The 16,941-nt window shown below is 37.0% G+C and overlaps 1 protein-coding gene across 1 annotated transcript; it reads left to right on the top strand.

Moving 5' to 3' along the window:
* Positions 1–3,409: 3,409 nt before the first annotated feature.
* Positions 3,410–13,798, top strand: LOC107598319 (SPARC-like). The gene is made up of 10 exons (XM_016289616.1): positions 3,410–3,507; positions 8,761–8,830; positions 9,101–9,127; positions 9,553–9,640; positions 10,030–10,151; positions 10,373–10,493; positions 11,007–11,140; positions 12,500–12,648; positions 12,796–12,944; positions 13,027–13,798. The coding sequence occupies exons 2-10, from the start codon at positions 8,774–8,776 to the stop codon at positions 13,053–13,055; spliced, it is 876 nt and encodes a 291-aa protein (XP_016145102.1). The 5' UTR covers positions 3,410–3,507; positions 8,761–8,773; the 3' UTR covers positions 13,056–13,798.
* Positions 13,799–16,941: the final 3,143 nt, after the last annotated feature.

The raw sequence follows: 16,941 nt of genomic DNA on the forward strand, positions 1-16,941 counted from the left end.
TATATATATATATAAATATATATATACTGTATATATAGACTGTATATATATTGTGTCACATGCAATTTCACCCCAAAATACATGTCAATGTAATTATTTTTTTTAATTCTGCTTACTTTTTTTTAGTTTTGGAAGCTTTTGAGGTTATTTCACTGATCTACATCCGTTTCATGTAGAGCAGAGGTCCTGATCACGGCAGGCTATGGCAAGCTGTTTTGACTTTAAGTCATTCCCAGGATGATAATTTTTGATGTGAACAATTCAATTTTCACTACTTGACATGATAAAGCTTTATATCAGGAATTACATTTTTTACTTGATATCTCTCACAGAAATCAAATTCTTGATCAAAAATTTAATTTCAACTAGTAAAAAAACGTGTAATTCTTGATACTGTAATTCTTGGCATTTTAAATAGTAGAATTTTGAAATATGTAATACCTTTGCATGTATTGAGTGCTGATGTCATTGCTGATATCAAGAATTATCATTTGTACTAGTAAAAAATCTATACCTGATATTAAAAATTCCCATTGTTACTATAGTCAAGAATTATATATTTTTTAGCTACACTCTAAAAAATGCTGGGTTGTTTCAACCCAATGTTGGGTCAAATATGGACTAACCCAACTGTTGGGTTAAAAAGCTAATTTAAAATTGTAACCAAAATTTAACCCAACAGTTGGGTTAGTCCATATTTGACCCAACATTTCTAGAGTGTATAGTGAAATTTGAATTGTTGATATCAAAGATTCATATCATGGGAATGATTACAATTCAAAAAGGCTTGCCATTGCCAGGGTTTATTTTGGCGATAATAGCATGATTGCTGTACATGCCCTTATTTAAATATACATACAATACCGTGCCAAAGTGTTGTTTGCAGGCAGACAGACATATTCACATATCTTGCAGTTGTGAGTAGTTTTGTGTAGAGGGCACAAAAGTTTTAACTAGATCTAGACTGAATCTGGGTTCAGTGTTTGCAGTATCTATAATAATATGCACCTGGATTTCCTAAATAGTGTGTGTGTGTGTGTGTGTGTGTGTGTGTTTTGTGGAAGTAGTTTACACAGCAGTCACACTGGCAAAGATGAAGGGGTCCATTTCCAAATAACAGAGCAGCTCTTGAGACAATGAGATGGTTCACTGTGAAAAGCCACATTCAATTTGTGTGGGCTTCTTTCAGCTGACATAATGACAAAGAGAGGTTTCTCTTGCCAAACACATTCTGTCATTGTATTGCCATCACAACTTTTTTTGAGGATGAAAATGTATTGCTTTACTTACTGATGTTATAAGTTACATAATACTGTATGCTGGACTCTAACCGTTTTAATTATATTTCAGCATTAAATAAAAGCCACCTGAACCTGCTCTATAAAGCATATGATTTATGCACACATCCTTCTGTGTAGATGCACAGTAAACTAATGTGTGATGATATATTCCTGTCCAGTGTTGATATTACTTGCTGATTCAGTTTATATAAAGTCTAAACAGGAACTAGCATGAAAAGCCACCTTGTTCCTTAAAGGATGTGAATCTTTGAAGAGCCTGTGGAACTTTATTGAGGAAATGGTGGTTGAAATCCCACCGTCTGGTGTGTAATTCAGAATCCAGCTATTTTCAGTCAGGCCCCATGAGAGGTGTTTCCTGTAAACCAACCAAAGAGGGCTTCTTTCAAAATAAATCAAGAGCCAGCATTTGTGATGCAATATTTTGACATTTTCCAAACACACATTATTACTTCAAGAGTAAAACTGTAAAAAAAATTGCAACATTTCTAATCTTTTTTAATGATAATACTAAAAAAATAAGAAAAATATCAGAAATGTTTTCAAAAACATTTTATAATTTTACTATAATTTTACTTTATACTGTATTTATACACACATAGGTTTTTTTTCTTCTTTTTATGCATTCTATTTCTTCCTTTATTTTATATTCTTTGTAATAGATTTTAGTGTTTGAAATTGAAATGTGTTTCAATTTCTGTTATAAATTTCAGGGAGTCTGTGACCCTCTGTGATCTTCTCAGATCCCACAGACAGCGCCACGTCTGCAGTGCATAGAATAATTACACCTCCTCCGTGGCCCTGCTTTCAGTGTCTGCAGAGGCCAGAATGGAAAATGCCACGTTGCAGAGAAACTATTTTTTTCCAGCGTTGTCTCATCCAGATGTTTCTCTCCTTACTGCTCTGTACGCTCAGAAAGTACAGACATTAGCAATCTATAGCAGAGTGAACCTCTGTGACTGTGAATTTAGGCAGATGTCTCATGGATGGAATGAAACGGTAGGCTTGATTAGTTTAGTCTGCTGGTCAGGACACACAAAACTAAGAGACAGTACAGTGGGATGGGCCCCTGGAATTTCAGACTTGATTTTTTTTAGCGGATTCAACCATTTGACACTCTCTGTCCAAAAAAGAAAAAAAAAGTGCTGCTCATCTGAAATACATGCTACATTTGCAGTCAGCCACTATAGATTATATGTGCACCATTATCGGATCATAAATGCTCTTTAGGATCATATATGAGTTAGGACTGAATCAGTAAATCGCTTACTCAGTTGACTGAAGACCAGAGATGTTTCTAGTCCAGGTCCTTTTGCTTTCTCTTTGATGAAACAAAGATGAAAAAAAGCACAAATATAATAGCGTATAATAACACAAAGGAATTTTGTATCAAATATTGCGTCAAAGTAGCAACAGATTTATAAAAAGATCAATAAATTGAATCTTTCCCTTACATAAAACAAGTAGAGTTTCATATAGGCCTTTATTATGGCTTTTTAAAAGGTATTTATTTATTTAACATGTTTTATTTTATACTGTAAGGAAATTTATATCAATAGCTTTAAATTAATTTTGCCTAATTGGTGCTTGTTTTAAACTTTAGTCTACTTTTGGGGGATTTTTTTAATATTAACAAAAGAGTAAAAGATACATCCAAGCAGACAAACCCAAACCAGTTTTCTTTGTAATTCAGTCTTTCTTTCTGACCTGCATGATCTGACATGAAGCTTAATTCAATAATACGTAGCTGGAAGGGAGAGCTTTTGCAGACTAGGCACAAATTATGATCTGGCCTGTTAGGCTGTTCTATGTTCGCTCCAGTTGGAAGCAGTTAAGTTTCTTAAAACTATTGTTTTTAGTCTTTTTTAGCAATAAAGCGTTATGATACAGAGCAGTTAGCTTTCCTAAACTATTAAACAAAGTAATGTCTAACACCGAGATGATAAAGTTAATGGTCACATGTCTACAGTAAAGTTCAAACATGAACTTAGTTCAAAGTTTGTGCTGGAGAGTATACATAAAGGTCCACGTGAGTTGGATACACAGAGTTAACTGTGGGACGTCCCACCCTAACCGAGTGAAGGGAAGGGGGTTGACCGGACCTGCCCACAGCAAATGTCTTCTGTGTGAACTTGTGTTGCTGTTAGATAGTTTCAGACCCTTTCACCAGCTGACTTCTCCTCTGGCTTCTCTGTTAGACGGACAGAAGGTAAGAGCGTTCATCATGAATATAAAAACGAATAAACTCTCACGGTCAAGTGTTGATTTACTAATACTTTTAAAACCATCGCCAAAACAATTCTTACTAGTAGAGCAGCTTGGTTTTTGTTTTTATCCTATTTGCATGTTAAGAAGATTCTAAGGTTTTAAAGCTCACGTTCCTATGTGCATGTAATGAAAGCAGAGATTTACTGAAAGCACTGATCTCACTCTGAAACTTCCACTGGAAACAGGTGTCTGTCGTTTTATATGAACTTCACGTGTTGTGCATTTATTAGTGATGACATTTTTGTGAAACGAATGCAAACAGATTGTTTACCAAGCTAATGTTCTTATTCAAAGTTTGAAGCTAAACCGTGTAGTCTAGGGCTCAGAGCAGCACAATGTTGAGGTATTGTGTGCCACATATGCAGCAGGAGGGGTGAACACAGAGTCAGGGATGGAGGGGGAGGGGAGAGAGAGTCTGCCCCATAGGCCCCTCCCCTTACACTTACTCCCATCAAAAGGAATGCGTGTTTCCATGGCGATTTTTCACCAGCTGTTTGAGAGCATGTCGAACCGAGGCAGATGTCAAACAAGAATCGTGTGAAGACAAACTGTCTGGCTACAGCTGCCGGAAGGGCCGTATTGTTATATAAAGATAGTTTAGATGAAAAGTTTGAAAATCCTTTGCATCATGTTTTATTTATTTGAACTTTATTGCAACATTTTATGTTAAATTTACCATACCAGCTGCATATGGTATACGATATCTTACAAGATCTAATGAGAAATGTGTGGTACAGCATGGATAACATTTTCCCCTGGTGCGGCAAACAAAGAGACAAATGGCAGAAATAAACATTTTGAAACGTTTGGGTGAGATAGAAAAGGTTAAATGTGTTTTTAATCAATTCTGTGTGCAAGGGGATCGTAAACCGCACAAATCAGGCTTGTATTTCCAGCGCATGCGGATTAGTGAATCGAAAAAAACTAATCTAAAAAGTGAAGTTGCAGAAACTGAAAAGAGCAACAAATCAGGTTAAGAATGTGGATCTGGTTTTAACCCCATTTCGAACTCGGCGGTTCGTGACTCGCGCTCACCTTGAGGATCAGATAGGAATATAAATGAATAAGTCATATTTTCTCGGCCACAGATAAGGTCTTTTCAAGGTGATACGCTTATATTTATAGGGTGAAATTCATTTCCTTTCTCACAGACAGTTGTTCTGCTCTTTGCACTGGATAAAGGAGAGTAATAACAGAGTGGTTTAATTTACCAACAGCGGCGGGGGGGGGGGGGGGGGGGGGGGGGGGCGGGCGACTTAAAAAGGTCAGGTGATTGTTAACTCGAGTTACATAGATCTTTTTTTGCTCAGTCACTCTCTTTTGACTGTCTTTTGTCTTCCTCAGAGGTCCCTGTACTCCTTTTCAGCAGAGGATGAAATTTCCTCTTCCCTCCCACCTCGTTTTTCGGCACAAGGTTTAGCTTTGTAATAGCGATTCCTCGTTACTACAAAAAAACGAGATCGGGTCCCAGAGAGATGAGTTTTCATTTCCTGTGAAACAAAACCTCGGGAGTAAAAAAAAATTTGATTTGTTGATTTGTCAATGCAAATTAGTTCGAAACCCCACTTTTGTCCCGTTAACTCAGATGTGACTGCATTTCTAACAGGTTCACTGTTTGTTTCAAGGGAGCTTTCACTAAGGAGTCTGTTTTTCTGCTTAGTGCTAAACGCTGCACAGATGCACGCAAGTAATTGTGCCGTAATGGACAGGTGGCTCATGCAGAGGTTTGTTGCTCATGCCAAGTGGCTTCCTGCTCCATAAATCAAGCATGCCCACCATGCCAAACTCTCTATCCCAGCACTGGGCACTGATGATGCTATTCTGTTTGTGTTTAATATGCTAAGGCTATACCTGAGACGATATTAGAAGAAGCACAGCGAAGGTATGTTTGTGCCTAAACGGTGCCTGAACCGATACTTAAAAAAAAAAAAAAAGGATGGATTGGCCATTATTGAGCACTATAAACACATTTAATGTCTGTTACATTCATACTGGACGCCAGAGGACGCCCTAGCGCAGAAACTCCACATGAGTATCACAGAAGGAAAGGACTCAGGAAATCCCTAATATGGACAAAGGCATTGCTATCGCTGTAACTGCGTAAACAGAAGATATAAACATTTTGAATGATAAAACAAAGACAATAAACACTCGACTGCGACAATGTATTATTTATCTGCGTTATTCATTTTTGGTATTTTCATCATAATTACGTATATTTATAATCCATTGCTAATCGACATAGTCTTTTTACCATATGCTTTTTACAGTATAGAACGGTATCTACCTGCTGCTATCAGAGCAAGTGTAATTGCTGCATTCACACGCTCCTCGGATGCTCTTGCGCTTTTAAATCGGAATTTGAAAACAACATGGGCACTCGCGTTACTACAAAGATGTGCTGGATTTGTATTATTAGAGCTTTCCGACTTGCGTTTGTAAATTTTCTAAACAGTCGGGAAATTATTTTTCACGTGCGGTGCCGAATTCTGCACCCCCTAGTTGAAGTCGCTACCTGATTCCCTAATCCCAACCCCACCCCTACTCCTAACCCCTTCCCCACACCTACTCCTAAACCTACCAATACAAGGGGGTGCATAATCTGGCAGGGTGCAAATTTCGGCACTACACCTGTGTTCCTTACGTCCGTTTCGGAGAACCAGAGAACAAATATTTCAATCGATCGCTGAAACATTGGTGGCACCGAAATCTGCGTTCTGATTCGGTACTAGTACATACCGGTTACATATTGGCACCGGGTTTCGGTACCCAACCCTAATTGTGTAGTATTTAAATTGGCAAGAGATACATTGGCAGCAAGTCAAATGTTGTGGATACAGTTTTGCAGCTCATTTGCTTATCTAGAGATTGAACCACCTGTTTTGTCGCTCTGGAGAGAACTCCGTCTGCAGAGCTTCTGGAAAATGACTCTTTGGGAAAAAACACAGAGTACTGAGCTGCTGTTTTCCTCCCGGTTTACGCCCCACAACCTGCTTACCTAACTAAACTCTAAATTAAATACTGGGTTGAGAAGGCATCCTTTATACTGCTGACTTTCCTTCAGCTCGTGCATGTTTGATTTGGAATGCGACCTTCCAAATAAAATAGGTTGTTTTGCTCTAAAGTGACTCCACCAGAGTAATGGACTTATACTTCAGCCAAAAAAATGACTTGCATAGATGTGCCAAGATGTCTCCTGAAAAGAACAGAGCGCACCTCCAAATTAATTACGGGACATGATGTCAGGTAATTTCCTTCGTCCTATGACTCACACAGCCTCGGCCTGTTAAAATAGGACGTTTTTGTTGACGGAAAGCGAAAAGATACTTTGTCTGCCACGTTTTAAGACGTCAGCATTTGACGAAGGTGACAGAGTCTCTGTAGTTTTCCACGTTTAAGTCTGGAGATGTGGGGCGTCTTTTCTGTTCCTTTGCCAAAGAAAACATTGAAGGGCTACTGAAGGGTTCACACACCTGCTTGCACAGTTTTCATGTGCTGATTACAAGAGATCATGCGTCATGCACTCAACAACAAGAGCTCTTCAGCGAAATGACCAACAAATCTAATGGAGGATTTATGGATTTCCATGATGTATTTCAAGGTTATTTGAAACCTAAAACCAAATTTGACAACACAACCATCTAAATGAGGTCAATCAGAGCCGAAATGTGCATCCAACTCATTTCTGTCAAAGTAGCATCAGATCTTTTCTTCCGAATTGTTACGTATATCTGAGTGAAACATAATCAGAAACGAAAAAATGTAAGATGGGGTTCTATCCATCGGTTGTTGATTGTATGGAGGCAGATCTGAATGCAAACTTGAGTTTGATTGTAAGAAATGGACAGGATTCAAGTGGACACAATGACTTGAGAAGTCCAATATACACCACCAGAGAAGAGTCATATCAACGGAAGATCAAGTTATGATATTTTGATTAAAAATGACAACCTCACAATTAAAAAAAAAGATAAGAAATAAATAAACATGGATAAATCTTTCACAATGAAATCAAGATGCATTTAGAAAATGGACTGAATTTACAATTAATACCAACTTTAAATTACTTCATGGGTTTTTCTTGAAGAAACAAGGAATTGCTCAACCTTGAGCAATAAGCCATGGAGATTCTCAGCAGTTGCTGGGCAAATTATATTCAGGTCAGTGGTTTCAAGAAGACCATTAACTCCCCTAAGAATTCTACAACTCGGCCAATTATGAATGCACAGATAATATGCAGTAATCCCACTCATTATCTACTCGTGCACAAACGGCCCACCACAGCTTGAGGGGTGGGAATTAGCTTTGATTTTAATCGCATTCAAAGTCAAACACCAAATATGTCGTGATTCATATTCATCATACTCGAAACAAGAACTTGGCTGATGGATGCTCCCTCATAACCAATAACTTTCATAACCAAACACAGTCATAACAGTTTTTATGCAACATTAGCCTCTCAATCACATAACATTAAGAAAAGTGCCTTTCATATTAAAAAAAGGCAGGGTGTCTTTTGTTTCGCAGCCAGTTTCATTAAGGCATTTGTGTTTTTATAGAAAAACAATAGTGTCTGGCTTTGATCTCGAGTGCAGTAAGAATCATCCAGTGATGGTCTACCTATGGCTGCTTTGAACTTTCCAGCCATAAACAAAATATATCTATATTGATACAGAGGAAGAGGGATCTCTGGTACAGAGAAAATGGACAAGAGAATGAGTGCTTTCAGACAAACAGCCCCTATCTCCCCGCAGGAGAGTGTCGTTTCTCAAGGAGAACATATCACATCAGTCGGTCTTCCAGGCGCTCTTTGAGCAAGAGGAAAGCAGTCGAGCTAGCAGAACAAAGACAGTCTGAGCTCTTATCTCAATCAGCTTCTGTGTCTGGAGAGACTGACTTCTGTAGGTTAGTTATCCGTCGTAGAGCATACAGAGCAGATCGGTGGCCCGAACGCGTGTGGTTCAGCGCCTGAGGTCTTGAACTGATTTGCTATTGATCTCAAGCCACATATAAAGAACATAGAGAACTGAATAGCATGCATATTCTGATGTCTACAATTCTCATACTTCAGGAAAGCACATATTACATGCATAAAACTAACACGATAATGTGTTGCAGTGTAAATCCTTCAGAATACTTCAGGTTTTTGGTGTTGTAGATATAGAGGATGATGTGAGTTTTTATTTTTGCTTAGGCTTAAATTCAAGATGAGGGTTTGGATCTTCTTCCTGTTCTGCCTCGCTGGCAAGACTCTGGCTGCTCCAGTAAGTAAATCTTAAAAGGAAAAAAAAAATTATAATTTTTTATTTTAAAAATGCATAGTAATTGTATATGAATTTCATTTGAGATTTTTCTATATTTTTTAATTACTCATTTTAAAATTAAGAATAGTATAATAAAATTGCATGAAGAAAGGTGTGTGTGTGTGTGTGTGTGTGGTTGGGGGGTAAAACAAGCTTTGTATCAAAACCAAAGAGCATTTTAATATCATCTATAATGTTAAAACTAAAGTCCATATAACTTTCATTTTACAGACCGAAGAGGAGCCAGTTGTTGAAGAGGTATGTTTTATTAAATTAATATTTAAATCTTTAAAAATGTATTTTAAGACTTGTCAAGCCAGTCATTGGCCAAAAATAGACAACTCGCCCCCATTATGGCACCAGATGTGTTTACATATGCGCATGTTCAGCTTCCTGTTACATTCCCCCAGGGGACTGAAATCCATAAAGTTTGAAAATATATCTGAAAGGGACTAATTACAATTCACTGCTTCCCCACATGTGCACACAGATGCCAGTTGTGTCAGACACAAAAGCAAAACTCTTGTTGTGTCTGTGCAGTAATATTGGTCATGCGCTCCCATTTGATCCATTTAAAGTTTAACTTGTACATATTTTCCTCACATAAAAGAGGAAAGCGGTGTTTAAAATTGGTCTTGGTTGGGCAAGCCATACCCATAATACTTTTCTGTCTCATAATTCAGGAGCTGGAAGTGGGAGCCAACCCAGTCCAGGTGGAGACCGGAGAGTTTGATGAGGCCATTGAAGTCGTGGAGGATGTTATTGCTGAGAGTGAGTTTAATGTCTTTTCCACACCTCCAACAATTTGCCATTGTTTTGAGGCTGTGTTTCATACTCCAAAGTAACAGATTTATTTCCTCTCCAGAGATTTATCTGCTGTTTGCATCATGTCTTCTGTCCCTGTGCACAAGTGAAGTTGTGATAACGTGTGTAGATTACATTGTAGAAGTACACGAGACTATGGGTAATAACAGGCTGCAAATAAGTCAAAAGTAGACAGCTGTAATTATGTGTTCAGACAGACTATGGTTACACAGGACTAAGTTGATTCCAGTGCCAGTCTTCCAGTCACATGCCCACCACAAAACATCTAGGAAGGGGAAAGAAATGTAAATCCATTGGTGAAGGACATTTTTGTCTTTAATGCTTTTTACTTATAGACCCCTGCCTAAACCATCACTGCAAGAAAGGCAAAGTGTGCGAGGTTGACGACAGCAACCAGCCCATGTGTGTGTGCCAGGACCCTCTGACCTGCTTCGCCCCAGTTGGAGATTTCGAGCATGTGCGTGTCTTTAGTCATTTCCTTCTTTTCACATCTGTCTCGTGTGTGTGGTGACAGCAATGCCTATGCGCACCATTTGAGCAGATTGATTTAAATGTTGTTTTATGCATTGGGCAAATAATGTCAGCAAACATTAGCATGATACCGTAGGGAAATCAAACCTGTCAAGTTGACAACTGTGGCATTTATGGCTGCTCATATTAATGGCTTTTATTTCACAGGTCTGTGGCACTGACAACAAGACCTACGAGTCCTCCTGCCACTTCTTTGCCACCAAATGCACCCTGGAGGGCACCAAGAAGGGCCACAAGCTGCACCTGGACTACATCGGACCCTGCAAATGTGAGCACGTAACAGTGAAGTAAAACAAGGCAGACTTTGAAAGTAAAATCTAGACCACTCACAAACTCAGCCGTGAATGTAAGTGGAATTGAGTGCTTTGGAGTGATTGATGGCTTGTAGCTTTGAGGCTTCCCTGTTGCCCCTTCAAACACTGAGCACAGGACGAGTCTGAGCTTGCCAGTGCTGCTCCATAAAGCAGACCCAATCCCCCTAAATCTTCTTCATCCACTGCCGCTGCATGCCTGATGAGATGAGTCGGGACTGAAGGGCTCAAATGGAGCTCCCACTGTGGTGTAGTCTCATCGCTAAGCAGGGTGTCTCAGTCAGAGACTCAGAAAATGTGTTTCTGGCATAAACGAATTAGATCCTAACAGCTATGACACTAATATTAGCCAGAGGGCTGTAATTTGGTCCCTTTTAGAGTATAATGCTACGATATGTGCCATAGGCATGCTGTTTGTGTTTATTATTTATTTCAAATCGATTGATTTAATATTAGATTTTTTCCTTAAGACATCGCCCCCTGCTTGGACAACGAGCTGAACGAGTTTCCCCTGCGCATGAGGGACTGGCTGAAGAACGTGCTGGTGACCCTATTCGAGCGCGATGAAGACAATAACCTGATCACCGAGAAACAGAAACTCAGGGTCAGTTTAACTTTTTGCTCTTTATAGTCTGAAAAAACTCTAAAAATGCCAGCATACCATAGTAGAAAAAAAACGATGCTATAGTTGATTTAAAATACATTTATTTCATGCTAAGAATACTTCAAAGCCATTAAAATATATCACTTAAAACTTACTGATATAAAACTATAATTAGACTTTATTTGTAGTATTTCTTTACTGCACAATGCACATTTCCTAATATTATACCGAAAATGTGTTTTAAAATCACTATTAATAAGGATCGTATGATATCTGTATATCAGTCTTTAAATGCAAGATATTTAAAGTCTACTTTATAAAGTATACTTGCAATAGTTCCACGTTAGCACAATAAATATACTTCAGTATATCTTTAGTTGGACTTCAGCAAAGTGCATTAAGCACACAATTGTTCTACTTGAACAGACTTGAAGTATACCAAAGGTACAGTTGCAGGGTATTTTTATTAAGCACATAAATATTTAAATGTATTTGTAGTATACTTAGCACAAAATAAAAGTATTTCAAACACATTTTAGTATATTTATTTTTCACTAGGGTAGGTTAATTGGAAAAATGTGCATCTACCTACATTTTCGCAAAACTCTAAAAGCATACAGTACTTATACACACAATTCAGCTGAGATGAACACTAGAGTCAGTACAAATGCCAAAATATGAATCTTTTTACACAAATTAAAATCACAGGTGCAGATTATAATTATTATTATTTGTAAACTAATACATTTTGACGTTTTCATCACATAACCAGATCCATATGTATGGCTTGTCTAACATAGTAAACTTGCTCAGTAGCTCACCCGGTACAGTCCTGTGAAATCACGATTAAAAAAAAAACTAAAATAGCAAGGTTGCCTTAGTTAATGCATTTTAAACTTTATCGGTCTTGTGTAGGTGGTTTGTTATTTTCTAACATGATAGCACATTAACCTTCAGCATTAAGTCGCCAGACATTTTGTTTCTGAACTGCTGCGATGTTTACAATAACCAACGCAATAAAACTTTGCCAGATTTATGTTCATCCAGGCACTCACTGGACATTTCTCTTTAAAAGTATTGCAAAACATGCAAGAAGCAACATAATATCATTTTGCAGAAATGCCGCCACAGGCACGTTTTCCCAATGAGCTTGGGTTGCAAAATACTTTTTTTTTTAGCCTCCAGAACTTTCCATTGTTCCATGACAATGCAAACAAAATTTGAACTGAAGACAAGTTCAGTAGCAGCCTTATCTTAGGGAAGAAAAAAGAAAAAGACTGCATGTATAATTGAACAATATAGTCAAATCCAGATGGCAAAACTTCTGAATTGCCTGCAAACTTCATGCTGTGTTTGTAGATAAAGAAGATTTACGAGAATGAGAAGAGGCTGCAGGCTGGTGATCATTCTCTGGACCTTCTGGCCCTGGACTTCGAAAAGAACTACAACATGTACATCTTCCCCGTTCACTGGCAGTTTGGTCAGCTTGACCAGCACCCTGTTGATGGGTATGTTTAACTCATTTTCACAGCTAACATATTTCTGAAAAATCTGTTTAGGAATTGCCTTGATGGTTCAGTTAAGTGTTATAGTACCAGAGGCAGTTAAAAAAAAGGTTATTGATTTAAATGTGCATGTGTTTTGTGTTATATCAGCTTCCTGTCCCACACTGAGCTGGCTCCTCTGCGCGCTCCTCTCATCCCAATGGAGCACTGCACCACCAGCTTCTTTGAGTACTGCGATGCTGACCAAGACAAGTACATTGCTCTCGAGGAGTGGGCCAACTGCTTTGGAATCAAAGAGCGTGAGTTTTTGACCATGCCGTTCATATTTTGGTTATGTTCGGTTCATTTTATTTGCTAACTTGAGCTATTTTCTGCTTTCAGAGGACATCGACAAGGACCTTGTCATCTAAGCATGTCTACTATTGACGCTTCCTAGTTACTATTGGGGCGAGGTGCTAATCCTTAAGTTAAAATCAATGTAAAGGTGCTAATTGCGATTTCTAACAACCTGCATATACCACTAAACATTCATAATGTTTAAAAAAAAGTGCACAATGCACACAGTAACTATCGAAATGAGTGACTGAACACTACCGTTTTAAGTTGGCCAAGCAGCTGTTGGACAGGCTGTATTAAAGAGAGAGTTAATATGATGAACTGTGTACGTTGCAACACTTTTTTTGTTTTGGAAATGGATCCACAAATGTCTTTTACACTCAGAATCAGGGCTTGAATTGTCAGTTTGGAATTTTGATGGTGGAAATGTACAAAAACAAAATAAAGTTTCCAAATAAATGTTCTTTCTGCTTGCTTTATAAACTTTTAGTTTTGTTTGTTGCACTCTTTGGGGGTGGTTTTGATGTCTTTATTAAATCTGATAACGTCTTTTAATTTGAGCCCTGGATATCTGCAGGGTGATGTTTTTATTTGCATATTGTTTCCTGTCAGAAATCAGGGCCAAATGTTGAGCGTTTGAAAAGTTGAATAATAAAAGGAAATATTATTTGAATTCAAGAGGACAGAATCTCGCAGGATGAGATTGATTTTTTTTCCCTCCCTCTAACATGTTCACATACATTTGCAGTATTTGCCACAATGTGAGCACTATGAATCTCTTTACATGAATAAAAGCTACTGAAATCTCCAAACTCAATCTTTGCATGCATTTCTCCATTTATCTTGATCTGTTCCCCCAGGTATATAATTGCATAACCCATTTATACTTTAATGTTTGCTATGGGCAAAATGAAAAACATTGTTAAGCATGATGTTTGCAGATCATTTGTTTTATTCAGGCACCCAGGATAATTTTAGCATTGAAGTAAATATGAATATGACTACATAAACAGAAAACAATGCTGCATGGTCAATCGGGCTACACATCTGGAGCACATATGTTAGTAGTTTCCTCGAGGGTGGAAGGTTCTTGCCTTTGCATTGAAAAAATATATTTTAGGATCCTGTATTTAAAGGATTATTTTTAAATCTACGAGCCAGTGTGGCTAGCTCAGTGTTTAACTGCGCAATGCTGGTTGAACTGAACAGTTACAGTAAATGCTAAAAATGTCAAGAAATCAAACTGAACCGGTCCTGTAACAAGCATGTATTCATAGATTTGTAATAATTATTAATAATTTCGCATAAGAATATTTTCTTAAGCATTTTAGATTATTCCACATCCTAAAAGCAGGACAATTCTAATAGTTTTAATGTTTGTTTTTGTGTGCTGTAATGTTTCATGCTATTTATTCATATGCTATGTTCATATTTCTAAAAGGCTACTAATTCAGGCTCTACTATATAGTTCAAACTAAAGCAGATTGAACTTTTAAGTATGTTGCATGTGCTGTATTGAATGTAGCAGTGGGGAAAAATAGTGTATGGTCTCAGTGGGAATAGACGGTCATGGGAAAGCAAAGCTAAAGAGAGCAGGATTTACCCAGTCACCAGGCTTACCCTTCCAGCCAGACACTCGCGTCAGGAATCTCAAACAATGGCAGAGCTCCAGCCAGAACACTGTGCTGCAGTCCAGCCCACTTCTGCACCAGGGAGGGGAAAAACACTCTTCTCCACTGCTTCTTAACCCTGAAAACAGATCACAAAACATGGAACATTACTAACACACGCCCTAAAACCCCAACAGCAATCACTAGACATAAATCAACTAGTATTTCAGCTGATTTTCTCTTCATTTGATCAAAATGATGACATACGTTATCACTCACTAGCAGTGTCAGATATTATTGAGAGTGATTTCTTCATGTTTTAGAGTTGATTTGGGTGTTTTCATCCAAAGAACGTTTGATATTATAGCTACACACTCAACATCACTCGCCTGTAAGTACAGATTTAAATACAGAAAACCACCATAGACCTGGAATAAAAGGTTTTATATATACAGTATATATACACTGTATGTATGTATATATATACTGAATGTTAGATATCAGAAAAACAAAAAGCAGAAGAACGTATTTTTGATGTTCATTTTAAATATCAGGTCTTTTCCTGTCTTATTTTATGGCCTTTTTGCCCTGTGCCCTCTTTAATATTGGACTTTGCTCACTACTCCTAAAACAACCTGTTCTCAGACTGATAGGCCTACTACATAAAATATATATTATACACTTGAAATATAAGCATGCTTTTTAAAGAAATACTACTGACAGAAGCAAGTGTTTTCTTTAAAAAATATAAAATAAGATTTCACAGCTGCGTGCGTATACTTTTTAAAAACACATCAGATATTTATTAAAATATTTTTCCACTTGGATTTCTCGATGTTTATAATAAATATTTGATACAATTTTTTTTATATCAGACAGAACTGATGCATATTGAGTGACAGGAAGCACTCAAACATTGGTGAATATACCACAGAACATGTTGAACAAATTATAAAAAAATTATTCATTTTATTTAGTTTGCAAAAAGCCTTTTTTTTCATAATCTGGTGGGATTTAATAGTTTAATAGTAGATTTAATGGATTGTTAGTAGATATTCCTGCAAACAAATGATCTGTATCGTTTTCAACCGCAAATTGTTGCATCTATGGGAAGCGTGTCGCCCCCTAATGGACAGTGTATTATTTCAAGATATTCATATTTACTAATCATAATTTATAAAAAAAAAAAATTCAAATTTTCTCCACAATGTCATCTGTCAACCAAAAAAGAGTCAATCTCAAGAAGCCTAGTAATGAATACTAGCAACTCTAAATAAAAATAAAACATAAATAAGTTAATAAAAAAATAAAGCAAATAAAATAAAGTAAAATAAACAAAAAATAATAAAATAAAATAGATATATAAACAATATTTTTCTAAATGAAAATGATGTATATGTGTATAGGGCTATTAAGATATTAAGAAACGTTGGGCTACGTTATTTTCAGGAAATTAATTAACCCAATGTCATTACTGTATAAAAAAACCTGTCCAGACATTCATTTTACTCTACTAGACTACGCTACCTATTTTCTACTATGCTTCAGTGAAGCAATATCGTTGTATTGTGACATAGTAAGATAAAATGCATATAGCATATTTGTTAACCCATGTGTGCCCAAATTTTCTGAATGGTTTCATGCATATAGTCATGTTAATAGTGTCATATGTGAACATGTTCTGCATTTATTTTCCCCAGGTTTTTTTCTTTTCTTGAAAATCGTATTTGAATGTGCGGCAGCTATAGTTGCCGGTGGGCAGATATGTTGTATGCACCACTTCAATGTCAAATTTGAATAGGAGGAGAACTTTTGGCATCTAACTGAAAATAACTGCTTTCAACAGATCAATATTTATTCATAAACAAATTTATCATGCATTAAAGTTCGATGCAAACCCCCCAAAAAAGTTGCATCTAGCTTATAATCTCTTGAATATGAAAACACAACTTGTCTTAAAGCGGTGGAACACAGTGCAGAACAAAGTGCAGCCATTAAGTTGCCCAATAAGTGGGTATTGTGTATCAGAAAGTTCAATGAAAATAAATAAATATAAAATAAATATAACGAAGAAAATATTACATCTATATAATAAAAAAGGTATACCTGAAAGAAAATGACGCATTTAACTGTTTGTTTACCAACATTCTGCAAAATATCTTCTTTTGTGCTCAACAGAAGAAAGAATCTAGCCTACAAGGAGTAGTTTTATAAATTTACATAAACATATTTTTATACTATACTTTATGTACATATGTAAAATATCACATATTTTATGAATAGGCACATATTGATTAGGTCAAATGGATTAAGCCTGACAAAAGTCCTTGATATTCATGAAATTTATGAT

Source organism: Sinocyclocheilus grahami, unplaced genomic scaffold, assembly GCF_001515645.1.
Source record: "Sinocyclocheilus grahami isolate Dianchi unplaced genomic scaffold, SAMN03320097.WGS_v1.1 scaffold250.1, whole genome shotgun sequence".
In the NCBI taxonomy this organism is placed as follows: Eukaryota; Metazoa; Chordata; class Actinopteri; order Cypriniformes; family Cyprinidae; genus Sinocyclocheilus; species Sinocyclocheilus grahami.

Bases quoted from the DNA above. Each gene is read 5' to 3' on its own strand.
- LOC107598319 (XM_016289616.1), top strand. From the start codon at position 8,774: ATGAGGGTTTGGATCTTCTTCCTGTTCTGCCTCGCTGGCAAGACTCTG. The intron at 8,831-9,100 runs GTAAGTAAATCT...TTCATTTTACAG, and splicing joins GCAAGACTCTGGCTGCTCCA to ACCGAAGAGGAGCCAGTTGT. The intron at 10,152-10,372 runs GTGCGTGTCTTT...TTTATTTCACAG, and splicing joins CAGTTGGAGATTTCGAGCAT to GTCTGTGGCACTGACAACAA.